This window comes from Polyodon spathula, chromosome 5 (assembly GCF_017654505.1).
Source record: "Polyodon spathula isolate WHYD16114869_AA chromosome 5, ASM1765450v1, whole genome shotgun sequence".
Lineage (NCBI taxonomy): Eukaryota > Metazoa > Chordata > Actinopteri > Acipenseriformes > Polyodontidae > Polyodon > Polyodon spathula.
Window position 1 is genome coordinate 59,618,184 of NC_054538.1, and position 20,772 is coordinate 59,638,955.

Here is a 20,772-nt window from a genome sequence, read left to right on the forward strand (position 1 = left end):
TCTCCTGTAGAATTATCTGATACAGAGCAGAATTCATGGTTCCTTCAATGATGGCAAGTCGTCCAGGTCCTGATGCAGCAAAGCATCCCCAAATCATGACACTACCACCACCATGCTTGACCGTTGGAATGAGGTTCTTACTGTGGAATGCGGTGTTTGATTTTTGCCAGACATAACGGGGCCCATGTTGGCCAAAAAGTTCCACTTTTGACTCATCTGTCCTTAGAACATTGTTCCATAACTCTTGAAGATCATCCAGGTGCTTTTTGGCAAACTTGAGATGAGCATTCATGATGTTCTTAGTGAACAGTGGTTTCCGCCTTGCTACTCTGCCATGAATCCCATTTTTGCCCAGTGTCTTTCTGATGGTGGAGCCATGAACCCTGACCTTAGCCAAGCTGAGAGAGGCCTGCAGATCCCTGGATGTTCTAGGGTTCTTTGTGACTTCCTGGACGATTTTACGCCTTGCTCTTGGAGAGATTTTGGCAGGCCGGCCACTCCTGGGAAGATTCACTACTGTCCCAAACATTCTCCATGACAGTGGTTTTGTGGAACCCAGAGCCTTAGAAATGGCTTTGTAACCTTTTCTAGACTGATAGGCATCAACAACTTTTTCCGGAGGTCTTCAGGAATTTCTTTTAATCGTGGCATGATGTGCCTCTAGAACCTGTGTGCTGACAACTTCACTCTGATGGTAAGGGCCAAAGTTAGTCAGATTTATATTGGACAGGGCTGGCCCAAATCAGGCCTGATTGTTAACCAAAGTATTCAAACAGCTGACCGTAATTATCCCTTTAATTGGTTGAGTTAAGTAGGCGGGCAATAACTTTTTCACACCTGAAGATTGCATGTTTGACTACCTTGCACACCAAACATGTATGCACACACACACACACACACACACACACACACACATATATATATATATATATATATATAAATATATATATATATATATATATTATATATATATATATATATATATATATATATGAGAAGGTGGGGCTAGCAGTCAGAAGGTCTTGTTGCCACATGATTTAAATAAAATGAGAAGTGATTTTCTGGCCAGTATTCTAAAGACATGGTCTTAGCAAAGACTGGTAAAGGCAGATTTAGAGAAAAAATATTAATATCTCAATACTGGAGCTACATAACCCATAACCACTCCTAATGATTACAAGCACCATAAAATATGATGAGAAAAGAGCTACTTCCTCTTAAATTTATGAGGGACTTCATCTTTCATATCATGCTAAAAATGTATTTTGATTTAACAGAATTCAGAAAGAAACTAAAAAAAAAAAAAAAGACTTGCTTTCACTGCTTGATGTTTAAATGTTGGTGCACCAAAGGGTATATTTTATGACGGAAAACAGTGGTGGTATTTTCGATCTGCTGCAAATTAGATCAACTGGACAGACTTCAATGTTCCAAAGTTGTACATTGAGTTGCTCTTGGGCCTTTAAACACGGTTATAATTTAGGATGGATTAACAGCAAACATTGCTTTGTAACTAGTACCAATTCTTTTTTTTTTTTTTTTAAATAGAAGCAAGGTAAAAAAATATAAAAATAAAAATATGGACTAGAGGTAATGCAAGTCTAATGGCAGATGTATGATGTCTCCACTTAATTGTAATTAGCTTGCAAAGCAGTGTCTATATATGCTTGAGCAATACAATGTGACTGAAATCAAAACAAGAAAACACTGACTCTTTACTTTGATTATTTAAGATGTTGTTTAAATTACTGGGTATAATGCTTTGAAAATAATAAATCCATGCTCATTATAACATGTTTACCGAACCTGGAAATGCATTAACCAAGTAACAAATGATAACAGGCTCTGGCATGATCTACAAAGATGGGTAACTGGGTATAAAGACACAATGTGCATTTTGGGTGGCTCCTATTTTACTTTGGAGGTTACAGCATTGTTACATTAGGTAATTTGTTGATAATTTTCTTTCAGCAAGACAAAGACACCTAATCAACTTTTAAAGCAAGAGCAATATGGAAATAAGAAAAAAAAAAACTACAAGAATTTGGGAAACCATAACAGACACATAGGCTCATTTTTTATTTGAGTTGAGGCAGCGCATGCCAACTGGGATAAAATGGGCTTACGCTAGCACTTCAACAACTACAAGAACCCAGTACTGTACATCTGTTTGCCATGTATAATTAGAACAAATTATCACTTGATTATTTAAACTATTAATGAATGTAAATGTGAAAAAATCCACACAAAAAAAACAAAAAAAAAAAACAAGGTTGAACAATAATGGGATTACCGTGAAGGTGAATAATGCTTTCTCAGTCATTTATGGCCCAAGACAACAATCTTCACTGGAGTTTTTGTTATTACAGTTGTGACAAGGTACCCCAGAAAATTATGTAAAACATTCACAGTTTTAATGTTTAAAGTAACCTATTCCAACAAGTCTTCCCAGGGATCAATTGAAATGAAAATGCAGCTTTAGCAGGGTTCCTTGATTCAAGATTTAAATAAATTAATTCCTGGTACATACATTACTACCTATCTCTTGCATATAAATGGTATGCCACATTATTCAGAGTGCTGTCTGAGCAGGTTTAAAAGAACTGAAATGATCACAAAGTACTTTTAATAATAAAAATAAATCAGCTTATATTACAGTAAAGATTCTGAATCTTACAATTGCCATCATAAAAAAAAAAAATAAAAACTTTATAATAAGAGTTCTTATTAATGAAACTAATCCGTTAATGCCAATTCTTTCATGCCTTTCAGTGAACATATTTTATCACAGGAGAAGCTGTTATAAACTATATGTGCCATATTTTTATTAATCTGTTTCCTCCTGACACCTAAGGACTTTTCAGTAAGATCGAGCAGAAATCAATTACTTCCTCCTCAAGCCTTGAGAAGACTAGCCACAACAAGACTTGTCAGAAACTATCTGCAGACGACAACAAAAAAATTGAGTTTACCACGTATCCCTAGGCCAGAAGTGACATTTTGTCATGTGATGCAGTGGCCTTGGCATACAGCTATCAAAGTATTTGACACACGCCACCCCTGTGTCATCACTTAATAGGACACAACTTTCTTTGGTGAAATCAAAAAGCCAGTAGATGATTGATCACCAGTTTAAAAAAAAAAGAAAAAGAAAAATATAAAACCTGACTGCAGAGAGCCTGGTATCCTTGGCTGTGCTTGTATGTGGGCTTTAATGTACAGTTAAAACTAAGCAACACCGTGGAAGTGTATAGCTGCAGGACCCACAATATGGGAAAGGAGGAAAAACATTGAAACTTAATAGGATGACCCAGCTGACAGAGGGCCTGTGAATGTATGTTTCTCTCAATGGCTTTATGCCATTCTTCAGCCCATATGCATTTATGCCTGAAGCCTGTGTTCATTTCTATTCATATCACATTTTCCTGGCAGCTTCTCTTTTTTATTTTGAGGGGAATAATTCAATTTAATTTTTTACAAGTATGAATTAAAGAATGCTTCTTCATTTTAAAAATGTGTTTCCTGCAGCAAAATATTGACATTTTAATTATTATCAGGCGTCACTTGAATTTCTGAACATTGAAATCTTCATATGGATACAGCGTTGGTCGAATCTTTTATTGTTATCTTTTTAGAACCATTTTTAAAAAATTAAAAGTCAAACTCCAGTATGTGTGTTGCACTTCATGTTAGTATGTCTTATTATTAATGTCAATCATCAATTAATAACATAGAAATGATAACACATAGAATACAGTCTACAGAATGCAGTCTACTAGCTTATTGAATCCAGTAGGGGTGAAGTCTCTGGTGACATTAGCATGGCAGGCGAAATTGATGGCAGAGGGATGTCCATGGCTGCCGCTTCCATCTTTGTATGCTGTCTTCTTGTGTTGTTTACAGTGAAGTTACACTAATGAATGGCTGTAGGTAGGTGTACTTGATGGATACTGGCTAATGCACAGGCCTGTAAGTTTCTTGGTTCCGGTATTTCCATGGAGTATTTGTCTTGTAGAATAAAGAGACCCAGAGACCAAAGAACTGTTTACAATTATGTTCAATTTGATTTTCTTAATGTTCAGGAAAGCTTTCACACAATATACTTTTACAAGACATTTCATGTGTACTGCTTGACCTACTTTATCTCTAAAGCTATGCATGTTGTAAAGGGGTGAAGCATATTAATACAAGGCCTGCACAATTACAGTATACGACAAGCCAAGTGATGTAAGCAGTACGCATAAACAGAAGAAAAAAAAAAAACGATACAAAGAGGGAGCCCAGCTGGCTATAGCTTTAATTGCCCAGACAGTTGCCATGCCAGACCAGCCCCATGTGTGCCATGAGTCTACTGAGAATGCCAGGCTACACAGAAAAAATATTCTGGTAAGATGATATCTCAGGAAAAGCTGTTGGTAATGGTCTACGGCAAAAGTGATTTTGAAAGTATTGTGAAGGGAAGCAGACATGCACCAGTGGAGATCATTATTGGGCTCTACAGAGCATGGAACAACATCTGTTATATGTATCAATGGAGGGGCTTCTACATTTTTGATGACGTTTCACTAATAAAGTGAAAAATATCAATGGTATAATATTATAATAAAGTGTACTTTGTTACCTCGAAGAAAGCTAAGCAGAATATCAGCACAACACATCATTAACTACAATGGCAATACACTGAATGTGTTATATATGTTCTGATATGGTAGCACAGGGGTTATGATACAGCATCATGGTTCGATGAATAATTACTGTAGCAGTTGTTACTATTGTAATACCACTTGCACCTGTACGGCATGTAAACACTTTAAAGGCTCATAGAACCAATGCACTGCCTGGCCATTTGGGTATTTAAAGGGCTGTGTTTAAAAAGAAAAAGAAAAAAAGGCTAATAATATCATTAAATCACTACAAAGTTTTACTGTTTTCAGATTTCAGTTTTTTTGATGTGTACGTCAAATTGTGAAACAGAGGGAACACTGTACTGATATATTTTGTATATCTTATGTAAACAGAAACCACTGTGGCATACCAATGAATGTATGCCACGTCTCCAGACTAGAAGCTGGAAAACAGCTTATCAAGAAAACGTCTGGGAGAACTTGGCCTTGGTATTTTTGGCATAGTAGATGTATTTGCAAAGGAAATTAACCTTGACTACACATAAAACCAGAGAACACACCATGTTTTAGAATACGACTGCAATGGTTAGAGGCTATTAATAACTTACTCCAACAAATGTTTAAATAAATGATAACCGTGGGTATAAAATAATATTCTACTTTGAAGTATCTAAGTGTAGTTTAAACATTTAATTAATAAGCAGACATTTAGTCACAGTGGTACATGTTTCAACTTGACATCCCTATTCTAAAAATGCACCAATAAAGAAAACTGTAACTCAAAGTGATTGAGGAAAAGCAGTGAGATTAAAGGAACTAAAAGACTGGAAAATTATAAAATAAAAAATAACTAGAAACTAATAGCCTAACTGACTATTTGTCCTTCTCTACTATGATATCAACAAATAAAAATATACGTGTCACTTCATACTTCATAAAGTGAGAAGGAAAACTGAGCATTTAAGGTGTAGATAGATCACTGACTGTCATAACAACATGAGTGATGGTTGCAAATAGCAAAGGAGGGCATTTACCTTGTAATCAATCAAATTACAAGTGACTAAGCTGTACGTTACTGATAAATTTGAACAAAGTCCAAAAAGCTATAATTAGGTTCAGCTACCAGTGGGACAAGGTAGAAAAAAAAAAGCTGAAGGCATTAAACTGAATTTTAGGCCCAAGAATGACAGTTCTGACCTAGGACCTGCAAGACTATGGTTCTGTATGCTAGCTAAGTTGTTCAATTTGTGAGATGTGTTACAAATTAAATAGCAGACTAAAACCAAGAAACAAGTAGACTTTATCCATGGATGTACATGTAAAGAAAAATGGCTTATATATATCCATATTTTGATTCAATATAACACATGTCCAAAAGTTTCATGAATTGGAAAAGCTGTTGTATGGAAATCACCAAAAAAGTGGGATGTTAAGTGAAGCGAGATCAAACTAGAAGAAACAAAAACATCCACCTGGTCATGGGCTGAGCAAAACACCACCATTGTGTTTAAAGCTAGTAAAAAATGGATTAGATTCTGGTGCACATGTGAATGTATTAGCTCATTTGGTCCATGGCCTACTGCTGCCCCCTTCTGTATTCAGTGAATTACACTGCAACCCAAAGTGGAGTGATAGCACTTTACACTAGACCACTATTTGATTTCTTGTGCAGTGGTTACTCCACTACAAAAACTCAGTATACTGTACCTCCAAGTGACTTCGTCTTTCAGCAATTATTCGTTCGTCTTTGTTTCCGAAGAGCTTCTTTGGAGGGAACTCTAAAGCAGCAAGCTGTAACAGACAGCAGAAGATAACATCAGTCTTTGTCAAAAATTAAATGAAATCAAACACCTGCTCCAAGGGGGAGAGGAGGGCAGACAAGCGAAACAGTAAAAGAAATCCGCAGGCTGCGTGTCACTTCTTTGGACCAAATTGCTCAATCGTAGAAGTGTGATCTGGGAATGAGCTGGGCTTGCAGTGGCAGGCTTGACTGCTCATGCTGACATCATTTAAAAAAAAAAAAAGAAAAAAAGAGAGAGGGACAATCAAGTGTAATTGGGTCTGTAAGACAATACTTTCTTAACATTTTACTTGAAACAGGATTGTTCCTTGTCTGTCAATGTATACAAACATTAACATTATAGGCATGATAGCTGGAAGTTAGTAAAGGCCATTGCACACTGGATCCGATAACGCATCCGAATGTAATGTGTCTAAACAGAAAAACAACAAAACGATCCTGCACATTCCCTATTGCACCTTGCACACTGAGTCCGTAATTGTTGTACGACGGTAATGCATCGATTCTGGAATTGAAAGAAGTTTAATTTGATCCGATTTGATATGCGTTAAATGACATTGACTAATGAAAAATGACTGGGAAGACACGTGGATTCTTGCAGTTCCCTGATCAAAATGGAAAATCTAATTGTGTCTGTCACCAAACAAAAATTACTTTATGATAAATCCAACAAAGGTTACAAAGACTTTGAAAAAAAAGAAAACATATGGAAAGACACTGCCGTGTGCAATGACCTTTAGGAATACAACTCCCTTTCCCAAGCTAGTGCAATCTAGACCTGGATGCACTTATCACTAGTTTAAGGACTCAAACGTAATACACAATTCAGTTCCTCTCAAAAGCAGAGGGTATAAAAAACACAATTTTTAAATAAATGTTTTAACAAGGACCCTGCCTGGAATGTTTTTTTTTTTTTTTTTTTTTTTTTTTAAAAAGACAAAAAAAATCCCAAAACACTGAAGTTTGACTTTTATTAAGAGAATTTGATTATGGAAGTGTTCCAGCCAAGTCTCAGAACAAAAAATGTTGGCGCATTATTCCGGTGCAGAACAGTTTCTCACCCAGTACTAGTACAAATATTTCATATGACGGCATGATATAAGAAACATTTTGTAGTGCCTTTCCAGTTTGTTTTTCTCTTTTAAATGAAGCAACATTTATATATATACACACACACAAACACACAGAATATTGAAGTGCTGCTTCAATCATTTTGATGAATGCTCAACATGTGCCATGCTCCAGTCAATCACTTTACCATTCTTGTTAAACTTTCTTGATATAAAACTATTAGGCTTATTAAAATTAGGATTTTCTGAATATATGGGGACCTGTTTAAAGTGTATTAGTAATGTTGACATGTATTACATGTACAAAGTCATACATAATTGTTATGTATCATGTTTTTAATGCATTATATTTAGGGCTTCGAGGTTGTCTGGTTTTATTTTTGATCACATGACGTAACTTTAAACTTATTTTGAGCCAATTAAACTCAGAACAAGCTGTTAATTATACAATAATGCCATTTGTTTTTACCTTCATATCTTGACTGAGACTGATTCTGTTTTGCTTAATTTTTATTTTAAACAGACGTAACAAATTACATTAACTGCTCTTCGGTGATCCTAACTGCATTTAATTATTGCAGTCGCCTAGTTTGTCGTTGTGCTTTTGTTATTTTCACTTGTCCTGACAGATTTTCTTTTCAGCATAAAATACCCAGTATGGAATGTACACTGATAGCAAGTCCAATATTTCAAATGGATTTGTAGCAAATAAAAAATAATTAGGATGCAGAGACAGCTTAACAACTACTAATTAACATTTAAAAGGGAGGTAGATATTTGGAAAATAAAAACCAAAATGTTCAAGCCCTAATTATATTATAAAGTAATGCTGATATTTGGCAACTAACGTCTGTGTATTAAACAAAAACAAAACAAAACAAAACAAAATGGCTGGGGAGATGCCACTTTCTCCATTGGTTTATATTGTATTGACACAGTGCTATGATTTTGTACACTGCAGTAATGACAGAGCTAGCTAATACAGACAGAAATGCAAAATAAGTGCATATACATTTAATTTCCCTGCAGTTTAGTTTGATGATACCAGAATAAGCAAAATGTAATTAGAAATGATTTTGCATATTGTTAAACTATAAACAAGAAAAACACATTGCACAGAGCTGCTATTTTGCCTTAGAAATGCACCTGCATAACAGAATTCTGCCTTTGTGGGCTGATTCGTACAGTTATTGAAATTGCATGATGATGCAATTTCAAATACATCACTCAGATGATGTATTTGTAGATTTCAGAAGTGTTACTGAGTCCATCACTCATTGATAAAGGGTTACTGTTCCTTACAACCACACTCTAAGTAACACCTTCAAATGAGTGAGCTAATGGAAGACTGTGGGTTTGTTCTGAACCCTCACATTAAAAACCATAATATATTATACCATACCTGAGGTCCATAACATTTTGCTGCTGTTACTTCCTCTACTGTGTAAGAGGGAAAAAAAAACAAAGCTGTTTAAGCACCCGAGGCACAAAAGTAATCCTGCTGCGAAAACAGCATGGAATGCTACTGAGTGAGAAATGACGGTCACCTCCTACTATCTCAAAGCAAAATCTGACAGATATGTGAGCTGTCCAAGTCACACCCTGGCTTCTGCAGAGCACCTGAGGAGTCGCACACCTCTGAGAACAAATTCTTAAAGCAGCTGTGCAAAACAAAAATAAAAACTTAAAAAAAGGACATTTTTAAAACTGGAAACACACAGTTGTGCCTAAACGTTCTGACAGCCTTCTCTTTTTATTGTAAAGTGCTACAACTCATGCTGATTTCATTTCCATGTATTCATACTATATGTAAAAACACTCAACACCTTTAGTTTTTAATTGTGCTAAGAATTATTGTATAAAAAGTTGGATTTCAAAATGAATGTGAAAAAATACATGTTCCTTTCAGTTTGCAGCCTTACTGTATTTTTTAAAAGGGTTTTATAGATCAAAACAATACAATTAAGCAAAAAAATTAACACAAAAATAGAAAAGTTTTCAAAAATAGTTAAATATATCTGGCTTCATTTTTTTCACATTCATTAACCGTTTTCAACATTTCAGTAAGTTGTTACTAGCACAAACAGCAGTCAGTCTAACTTACAATTATGACTGCTTGGTAAACTAATGCTGACTTCCTCAAATAAAACAAGTATCTCAGTAACATACATCCCCTGCCACAGATGTAAATTCAAATGTAGAGATGTCAGTATGATGAAAAAGTTGATGACATATATCAACAGTATGTACAGAATAGTATAGACTTAGCAATTAAAGTATGTACAGAATAGTATAGTATATATATATATATATATATATATATATATATATATATATATATATATATATATATATATATATATATATATATATATATAAATATATTAATGTAAGTGTGACATAGAGATGGATAGATAAAAACAGACAGACCAACATATGCCCAGAATCTGCTACTCAATAACTTATACTAAATAATGTTTCATGACAATTGGATAAATGGTTCTCCTGATAAATGCAAAAAGGTGTGAAGTGCAACATACATATTTTTGTAAGACCGCCTCCAGTACTGTGGGAGACAATAAACAAACACTTTGGTTTAACATTGTATCAAAAAGAGCAGTGTTCCCCTAACACCATGCTGGGGTGTTTGTTTAGTTCAAACCCAGAGGGGTGACTTCACCCCTACTGAATCAAAAACATAACATCTAGCAGCAAACTCCCTTACTTAGCTCAAGAGACTTGATGAGATCAGTCTAAGCTTGCATGGCTTTGACAAGCAGTTGTTTTTGACTGACTGGAGTGGCATCTTTTAGTGATACTGTTATCAATTTCTGAAGCCAGAGGGTTAAGCTACCATATTTGTTCAGGGGCTTATCAGAATGTATGAATTATAATACAATATGACTAACATTACAATATGAATTAGCTCATACCCGTAATTAGGGGGGCTCATGTTTTGTATATTCTATTTCCTATACAGACTATAATTATATTGGTCTATAAATTCATACATTCCCATTAAAGGTTCCTGTATAAATTATGCAAATGCACAGTATAGTATTTTAATAATACATGGCTCTGAGTAAAACCACAAGAAAATAACCCCATAGCAAATCCATCTGAGCAAATATGACTGGAGAATAGCTCACAAATTCCAGTTGTGAGCTAATTTTATGATCTTTTGCAATGCAATTTATGGAATAATCGCCATCGGTACTACATTGCATCTGCTGTTTGATTAATACTATCACATTAAAGCTAGAAGGGTAAAAAAAAAAAAAAATCACTGCCTCAGCATTCCGATGAAACTCTTTCCAGTTTTAGTGATTTTTCTCTAAAAGGTGTTTAGTTGGCACAGTTTCTAAAACAACCATGTCTTGTATGGCAGGGCTGAGTAGTAAATTTAAGCTCCTCTGGCTCTGGGAAATGCTAGTAATGAAAACTCATCACAGACATAGCTGTAATTCTCACCGCAGACGAGATGGATGCATTTATGACTAATCTGAAAATACGACGTATCCGAGTCCTATCAGGATTGCTGTCAGAGTAAAATATTCCATCATAAAATGAGTGATTTTTTTGTCCCTGAATGTTGATTTGTTGTACAAATAAAATACTACTTTGGCCACACAAGCTGTACAAATTAATTTGAGTGTCCAATATTACTGTGGTTTTAGTGTGATATATTCTTAGGGGTTTTAAGGTTAGGGTACAAACTATTTTCTCAAGGACTGTCTCCAATAAGATCAGGCCATACAACTTAGAAGCCTGTGGAGTAATCCTAAGTAGTTCTATACAAATTAATTCATAGTGCTGCAGGAAGAGGGCAGCAGCCTTACAATATCCGCCCATCAGTCATGGCAGTGACAAGGAGAGGTGGGAAAGAGGGCGTGGGCTTTCCCTCTCTCTGAGTGGCAGAGAGGCGGGCCTTGGGGGATTGCTGGCCCTATAAAGATTACGCTCTGTGTTCCCTTGGTCCCCCTTAAGACGAAATGAGCCAGCTGGCGGAAGCTGGGCTGCTGGACCGAGCAAGGCCGGCGAAACAAAAACAAGCGAAATAAATAATAAATTGAACGTGTGTAGGTGGAGGGAACACAGTAGTGTAGGACGGAGACCCGGGCCATGCGGAGAGTGGCGGTTGGGGTAACGCTGCCGAGTGCAGCACTTTTTATTTGTAGTTTTGATTACTGTGTTTTCTTTTCCTTTTTCCTTTCACCTCTGGTTTTTGATTATTGTTTTATTGTTTTGGGAAGTGTGTCCGCATTTGAACTGTACCGCCTTTGGTATTCCCGCGGTTTGTTTTTACCGTCGCTGGTAGGCAGACCACGGTCATCAGTGCCCTCTGCGGGCTAAATAGTGATTGCACCCTCTCAATAAAACTGGTCATATGTGTGGTGTTTTCAAGTACACCTGTCTGTCTCCTGTGTCAGTGAATTACCCACCACCCTTCTACACATACTAATACGTTTTACTAACATGTTTTTCAAAGTAAAATGGGTCTAATCTAATAAACTATGCCAAGACCCACAAAACAGTACATATTACAATGTTGCATTCAGACAAATTTTAATTTCCCCAAAGTCCCATAACTGGGTAGATGGTGTTATTAGAAAAAGAATAGCTGTATCTCAGATGATCTATCACATGTAAATATCTTCTAATCAGGGTTTATTTAACCTTAGAACTACCAGTGCTGTTAAACCAGACACACTGTCCTATGTAGTGAAATATAAGCAAGTTCTTTGACCAAACAGTGTTTTGGATTAAGACATTATTTATTTAAAGTGAGCCCGGATATTACTCAGACACCCATTAAGGTCCCATTAACAACAAAAAATACACCATACATACAACAAACAAAAAACAACTTTCCCAGTTTGCTTCTCTTTTTGTGTATGCTCACTTTAAGTATAAACGTCCAAAAAAATAAATAAATAAATAAATAATACAAAAAATATTACAGCTGCCAGTCATGTTTTAAGCTGTCTAACTTTAGTTGGCAACATGATGTGTAAAGTGTGTGTATAAACAGCAGTAACAAATCAGCAGGTTATCACAAAGGGGCACTGGAACACAGTCAGGGATAGAAAAAGACAACAGCCAACATATTTTTTTTTATAAATAAATAAATGAATAAATAAACAAACACATATTGGAATTCACAATCTGTTACTATTGAGCTGAAGTGAGAAAGCTCCCGAGAATACTTAATGAGGTATAGTAAAGACCTTGACAGCAGTAAAGTTACCATTTCAGCTGGGGGAGGCACAATCATCTGGCTTTAACAATGTATACGCATATTTGTACATATAAAATACGTTTTTTATTTATTTTTATTTCATTCGAACAGAAGCTTGTAAAAGATACACCAAGAGAAAAAAAAAAAAAAAAAAAAAAAAAACTGGCACAAGATCTTCCAAATAGTCCCAATAGAACACACATTTTTCAGGTTAGAAGAAGTCTTGCATTTAGTACTGTATATAGAAAAATGAAACAGTGATGGGGTAGATTTGGAGATGCTAAATAAATGTAAACAGTGGCTCAAAACAATAAGCCCTACCGTGTTTATTGCAATACAGTAATCCGTCCCTCACATATCCACCCTAACCATTTATCCGCCATGATCAATTATTTCAGCAACATTAGTTTATTATTGAACAGAGAAGATTAGTTCAGATATTGTAGGTCCTAAGTTTTGTACACTGTGTTGTAGGTGCTCTGTGCACTTGCATTGCTGGTAGTGTCACATGAGCTGTTCAGTGTATTGACTTGATATGTAAATAAATCCTGTTTGCATGCAGGGTGTATCAACTTCAGCCTCCATCTCAATCTCCTGCCTGTCAATCAGCAGCAAATGCACACACACAGCTACCCTGTATCTTTCTAAACAAGGGAATTAGGGGAGAAAAGCTGAATGGTACTTAAAACAGGATCCATTCATCCAAATTTTTTACTCTGGTCCCACTGCAGACGGACATGCGACGGATTACTGTACTTCACAGTCAATCTCCAGCTTTGTCAAATAGTTCAGCTAACTCGCATAGTGTAACATTTTCTTGTGCTGTTGGTTGGGGTCATCATGTCTTAGGACACCAGTTAAATCGACCAAATAGGGCATCAATGGGATTGAGACTCAATTGGGAAGGCCAATGTTACATGGCAGCTGTATCTTGACCATTGCAGTTCTGTCTGCAATCCATCAATTCTGACAGGGAAGGGTACAACTGAGACAAAAATGCCTGTATCTGTTGATCCAGAGGAGTCGGTGGTTTGAAAAATACAGTGAAAATTTTACTACCCTGGCTTGTTCAGTCACCTTATATTACTTCTATTTCCCCATAGAGAACCTGAACATATTTACAAGAACAACTGTGCCCCACTGACATTACCTTAGCCTTGCTTCTGGGTAAATTAACCTAATTTGTCAGTTCAGTGTGTGCATATATTATTTTACATGTTAAAAACAAGAGAGATAGGGAGTATGACAACAGAACTCTGAATATTACTGTATTTTATCAACAGATGGTACTCATTGGTATTTCCCCAAGGGAAATGGCAAGCTTGTAGTTAAAATTTATACAGTTAAAGCCAATAAACTGTAATATAGCTTGTTTATGGCTCTGGGTTTAACACTTGTGTTACTTTTATACAAGTACACCGAGTATGATTTTCAGAGATATTTCAGGGATTTAATTTAATTGAATTTAAGGAATTGCTACCATAGAAGTGTTATCATAGATAATTGTCAAAAAAAATTGGTGTTAAAGTTCTTACATGCAACATTTATACAGAAGCCAGCACCATATACAGACAGGTACGGTCTACTTCATACTCACAGCAATACAAATATAAATTGATTCAGTAGATGGAGTTGGCTGGTACACATAACCAGACACTGCAGATCTGTGACCGCAAAAAAAATAAAAAAAAAAAACCACCCAGGATGATTTGAAATATCATTAAACAAAGAGTTTTAAAAAAAAAAAAAAAAAACATGTAATATGAACCTAGTTATTCTTTTATAAAGTGCACAGAAATTTTCAACTATGCAGTAATTTTTTTGGCCTGAGGAAAATATTTTACAAATGAGCCTGGCTCAAAGACATTAGAGGCTTTTAAAACATCATTATGATTCACTCTTCTTAGGTTCTGTAGCTTGAAAACCGATTAAATGTTTTGATAAACTGTGTGCTATAAAGTGAGTTTTATTATATAAAAAATGAAAGTTTAAAGAAAGAAAAAGAAAGGACAGACAGACATTCTTCTGCTTTAAACTCCACTGAACTAAACGTGTAACATTTTATCATCGGCTCTTCTTTGATTTATTTTTCTGTGCAGTTGGTTTGTACAGGACTTCAAATTTCAAAGGGCTTCCAGCCTAAGCAAAACTGATAGCAAATTGATAGTATCTTTGATAGCTTTCTTTGAAAGAAAACAGCCTGGCATCCGAGTGTGGTTGCATATCTATTACTGTAAATGTTCTGAGATTAATTTCTTCTGTTTCCTCATTATCCATGTATTCACTATTAATACTGAAAACAAAGCAAGTCATTTACATTTGTATGTATTTTTTCATTCGCTTTGTGGTTTTGGGTTCTGTTGCTCCAATATGACTATAACTTTTCCCTAAATTGTCTTTGTCCCTGCCTTTGATCTTGCTTTGAGCTTATCTGGAAAATCCCAAATGCTGGGACTGAACATCCTTTCTCATTCCATTCAAAGCATGTCTCGATGTGACCTTAAATTCCTGGTCACAACTGGAACGATAACGATTTTTAAAAATCGTTCCCGTTCAAACGAATGGAGATGATCACACCACAATGATAATGATTATTGTAAACGAAAACGATAGCTATTATTTCGATCGCTTTCAGAGCAGAAAACTGGTTCTACTATACATCAAGGAATCTTTTTTTTTTTTATATTGTGTTATAAATTATGACATACAGCCATTAATGTATACTTAGAGCACAAGCACGATGTATGATAATAATAATAATAATTTATGGAGTATCGTCTATCGTCATATTAAGTAAGGTGTAATTAACGATACATACCATGTTCTTACTTTATGTTTTATTTTAATGGGAAGTGGTTGTATTCCAGGCGACTGTGTATACTTCCTTGAAGCAATATCCACGGCGCCTTGTTCCTGGAAATGACAGCATACTACCTCAGTTTTTTTTGCCACTGTTGCATCAGCTCCTTAACAAACTTGCCCCACTGAAATGAAATGGACTCCACTTGGTCAGGCTGCAGTCCAGACACTTAAGAAGCAGCTCAATACAACAGCTGTTTTGGCTCATTTAAACCTCAACCTGTGCTACATAGGCCACTGCACTTGTCTTCTCACAGATGCAGGAGGGTTTGTAAAGACCAATAGCTCTTTTTCCTGAAATTTAACCCTTACAGAAAATACTCTGTTGAAAAGAAAGAGAGAGGCTTTGGCATGCATCTGGTAGTGTGAATGCTGGCACACGTATTTGTAGTGCTAGCCGTTTACCATCTGGACAGATCACCAAGCGCTCATAGCAATGATGTCCACATTAGGAACTGAGCACAGACCACTTATGCTCTACAGATGGGCGGACCAGCTACAGCAGTATAATTTCCAACTACAGTTCACCCCCGGGCCTGACAATAGTCGCAGATCATCTATCACGGTCAGTCAAAGATCCTGAACCCTATCTTCAGCCAGTGGACACTGAGCAATATCTGGTTAAAACACTACAGGGACCTCTCAATGAGGGTGTGTTTAACAGAGCTGCACTCCATGTTCCTACATCACAGACGGCTGGCCATCTTGGGTAGCTGATGAACTGACACCATGTTCAGAGATGTGCTGTCCTGGGATCATTTTTCTGGGGCACGGGGACATTGCACAGTGGTGCCAAGTGCTCTGTGAGCATGGATGCTGAACATGGCACGAGGGTCATCGCGATTGTTAAACTGAAACAGTGCTGTTCGGACCTAGTGTGGTGCCTACATGTTGACTGAGAGATTGAACTGCTGGTCAAGGTCTGTAGAGCTTGTCTAGTCAGTGGCAAATCTGGACAACCTGCCCCAGTGACATTATAGCCAGTCACGTGATCATCTAACCCTTAGGAACACCTACAATTAAGATATATGTGGGGAAATCCATGGCGGTTCACATCACCAACACTTCTAACTATTTACGATCAAAATGGCCTCAGGTTTTTACTGCAATGTCAGTCACCACCTATGTCCTCATGTACATACTGGACACACAGGTTGCTTGCTGGCGATTGCTGCTTGTCTTTAGCACAGATAATAGCCCACAGTTTATTTCGGCAGACTTCTTGACCACTTTTTTCAGGGACAATAGGATTAACCACATTCGTACAGCGCTCTATCACCCCGAAGCCAATGGGGGAGTAGGAAGATGAAATCAAAAAACTTAAGAATGGCATCCAAGCACACCTCACTCAAAGCTGTTCATTCCAGACAGCCCTCCTACAGACCATTCTACACTACAGGGCAACCAAGCCTGAACTTGGTGAGGAAAATAAAATTGTCTGTACCTTTAAGAGCGATCAATGTTTCAATGGTTCTAAGTTACAGGTTACTGCCGTAGACACAATGTTTTGAAATGTTAGTAAGAAAGCTGCAATAAACTAGTCACTCGTTTAAAGTTTAGAAGCAGTTGTTTGTGCCCGTATTAAAATGTAATAGTTATGATGATAAATTGTGCAACATATTCGGATAGTTTTGTGATTTAGCACCCAGAAAGTCAAATCAGCTCTATCCTCTTCTCTCTATTCCATAAAGACAGATGATTTGTGGTTTGTAAGCCCACCCCAAATTTAGAAAACACCAGAATACTGATACAGAGAATGTAAATGAAGCCAAAATTGATTAATGCACAAGTTGTTATGCAATGTAAAATCATGCAAAATCTGCACAATATATGATTTCATAGACACCATTTTGTTATAAGGAACAAAAACTAAAATAAAACTTTACATTTTAGGATTTGTATGGATTGGATGTGACAAGACTGAAAAGTGAATTAAAAAATAAATAAAAAAATTCTGTACTTTAAAAGAATAAGTAATGGGGTTCCAAAAAAATATAGCATTACACGTCCCCTCGTGTTGTTACAAATGTTTAAATAACGTACCTGTCATTTTCCTATTTGTGGTTAGCACCTGACAACTTTTTACACTTATAAATTCAATGGCTGTTTCAAAGCTTTATTCATTATTAGTTTTAATGGCTGCTCTAGTGCACTAGGGGGTTGAGACCTGTCCTCTAAATCACTGTAGTAAGACCGATTTAAAAAAAAAACATAATTGCTCTGGCTTTTCAGTTCCGTACCACATAATGGTTAGCTGTGTAACATGTTTGACAATGTGGTCAATAATTCTTATACTATCAGTTATGTGTCAAAAGTTGTTAGGATGTTAACAATAAAAAGAAAAATTACAGGTACATTATTTAAACAGTTGTAGCAACACCTGGGGCCATATAACACTATTTCTCGGAACCCCGTTACTTACTCTTTAAATCTTGGAATACATGCATTTAGCAGTCTAGGACCACTATAAAGTACCTGTTCCTAGAAGTAATCACACATTGCTGGGGGAACACAACAGTTAAAAGTAAAACCAAATAGAAACTAAGTCAAGTAGATAAACTGCTGTAGTGTCTTCATCGGTGTACACAAGTTTAGTACAAAAGTTCTTAATTATAAAAGGCTATCTTTAGAAACCTTTTGCAGATTTTTTAAATCATCCAAAATCTTACAACAGATGTTTGAATCACATGGTGTTAACTTAATCAGTGAATCTCAGCAACAAACAATAAATTAGCTGCAACACACATTTAGTACAGCATCAATTAACACATTAGTTTACATCATTTAACTTCACTCTTACTATTTGCCTTTAGTCTTAATTGTTCTCAAACTCAGATCTTTGATAAAAAGAGTTTTCACAGCAGGTACAGGTTCTAATCATTTTCCGGTAAGTTCTATTTGTGTCAATGTGACTGCAGTATATCATGCTCCTTTTTAATTTGCATGATTTTTTTTTTGATGGTGTCATCAAGGCCAGTCCTCTGCCTCAAGGCCAGCTCCAGGGCTAGTCTCGTTCTGGATCTTGGCCATGGGTATCTGGCTTTGGATATCCTTGATCTGAGGACGTCAATGACAAGGAGTTTTGAACAAGTAACTTAAAACATACTGATAACTGTTACTGCTTTTTTTTTTTATATATATATATTGGTTAGTTAGCTAAATGTCTGTTTTCTAGTTTCAGCACAATTTGATTTTACAATTACTGTTTTTTTTTTAACCATTAACTGTTGAATGATAACACTCCATATTTACAACAACAGAACAACATGCAGACATTGACTGTCTTAAGTTCTTGACACTGACCTGTCCTTAAAAGACTTTATTTGTGTCACTCTCTAAGCTTCTAAAAGAAGAGAAAAATATCATTTTTTTTTAACTTCTAGAGCAGCCCCCTATCCTGTAACAATGTTCTCCCATGGAAATTTGCAAAACTACATTGGCAGAGTATTCTGTATATTTTAGCTGTCCTATTTAATTTGTGTCCTACATTTTTTCTTTTCCATTTTACTGCTCGTCAAGAGACAGTTATGTACAGGCAGCTTTGTTTATTCAGCCAGTGCCACTGGATCAGCTGTGTATAGCGAACAACACATTAGCTTTTTAAGCAGCTAGAATATTTATTCAAGCTGCTTATAATGCATATTAAACAGAAGTTGTAGTATAAAATCCACTACCAAATCATTATATATAGCAACTCATAATGGCGCTACTGCCGTGTGTGGAGCAGGGTATAGTGCCAAAGCACTAGGAAGTACCTATAGCTGTTGTAGTGCTTCAGTATAATATGTACTGAATATCTACTGTACAAGACAGTGTAAGGTAAGTACTATGGTAAATATGTTCGAAACACACAATATATGTTAACACTAACAATTTTAATTTAAAAAACTGAGCAAAGTCCGCCCCTCTCCCCTCCAGCTCATGTTATCCAGAGGTAAACCTTTAATTTCTTCACTCGCCATCTCGACAGCAAAGCGCTGTATAGCGTATGCTATCTCGAAAGCCCTCTGCATTGTTAAATGTCTAGACGACCAATAAAAAAAAAAGGTGAATGCAAACTGCAACAGCAACTGTTGATTTATCATGGAGACACAACCAATGTCCGGGGTCAATTGACAAGCGTAAGTTCCAATTATTATTATTATTATTATTATTATTATTATTATTATTATTATTATTAGTAGTAGTAGTAGTAGCAGTAGTAAAATGTGACTGATAACCTGCTTGGATCGGTGACTATTAAATAAAGCTTATGCTTAAGTCTGCTTCAGTATGAGCTGTTGCAATGCACCATCTAATAACCAATAAACAAAACATTTTAGTAATGCACATGGTGCAGTACAAGTGGATTAAATTTCCAGCTGTACAAATACATTTATTTTGTTAATCAATCAGAACCATAACCATGCACATACTTTACAAGTGCACCACTGCGTTGCACTGACATATAGAACAAGTTACAGTATCTACTAAAGTCACATTCAATGTACAAAAAAAACATTTCTAAACCGGGCCATAAACACTTTCCTCCTATGTCAGCTCGTCTTTTTTTTGCCATTTTAAGTTTGTCTTTCTTTCGTCTCCAGTCACGTACTGTTTTTTTCAAAATTGCAATAACCATGTATGTTGGCAAATTCAACAACGTACAATTTCAAACCTGCTGAGTAGCATTTTATTTTTTGTCTGTCTGTCCTACTTTATCCAGTCTCAAAGGTCACTTGTGTTATTATAGTATTACAGTTACAAAGAACGGAAGACTTGATAAGTTTATTCAGCTTTCTACACAATATCTGTTTGCTACGGATCCCGGGGGCAGGTAGTCTGAATGTTGATAAATCAATGGGTCGGGAGGGTGGAAATAAGAAAATTCATAGAGACTGGCAGTTACTGTGTTAAAAGTGAAGCAGTATAGCTGTGATGTTTTCATATTCCGAAAACTGATAACTTTAACCACTTTTTTTTTCTTCACGTACGCACACATCGGGGTCAAGAGGAGGTCAGTCTGAAAGATTGCACTTAACATTCAAAATGACTAAGGGTATTGAGAGTAACAAATTAAAATTTGTAATTAGAACAGTGGATGCCACAGATCCTAAAAAAAAAAAAAGTGCTGTTGAAAGTTAAGTTTGTGTGAGCCTAATCCCATTGTGGCACCGGTACAGTAAATTTTATATTACA

The 20,772-nt window shown here is 36.1% G+C and overlaps 1 protein-coding gene across 1 annotated transcript in view; it reads right to left on the minus strand.

Annotated features, from left to right (window-relative positions):
* The window catches only part of kif16ba (kinesin family member 16Ba), a 149,405-nt gene that overhangs the window by 3,604 nt on the left and 125,029 nt on the right, over nt 1-20,772 (minus strand). Inside the window, exon 25 of the mRNA XM_041250878.1 lies at nt 6,333-6,416. Coding sequence (XP_041106812.1) covers nt 6,333-6,416 — 84 coding nt within the window. The remainder of the gene's footprint in view (nt 1-6,332; nt 6,417-20,772) is intronic.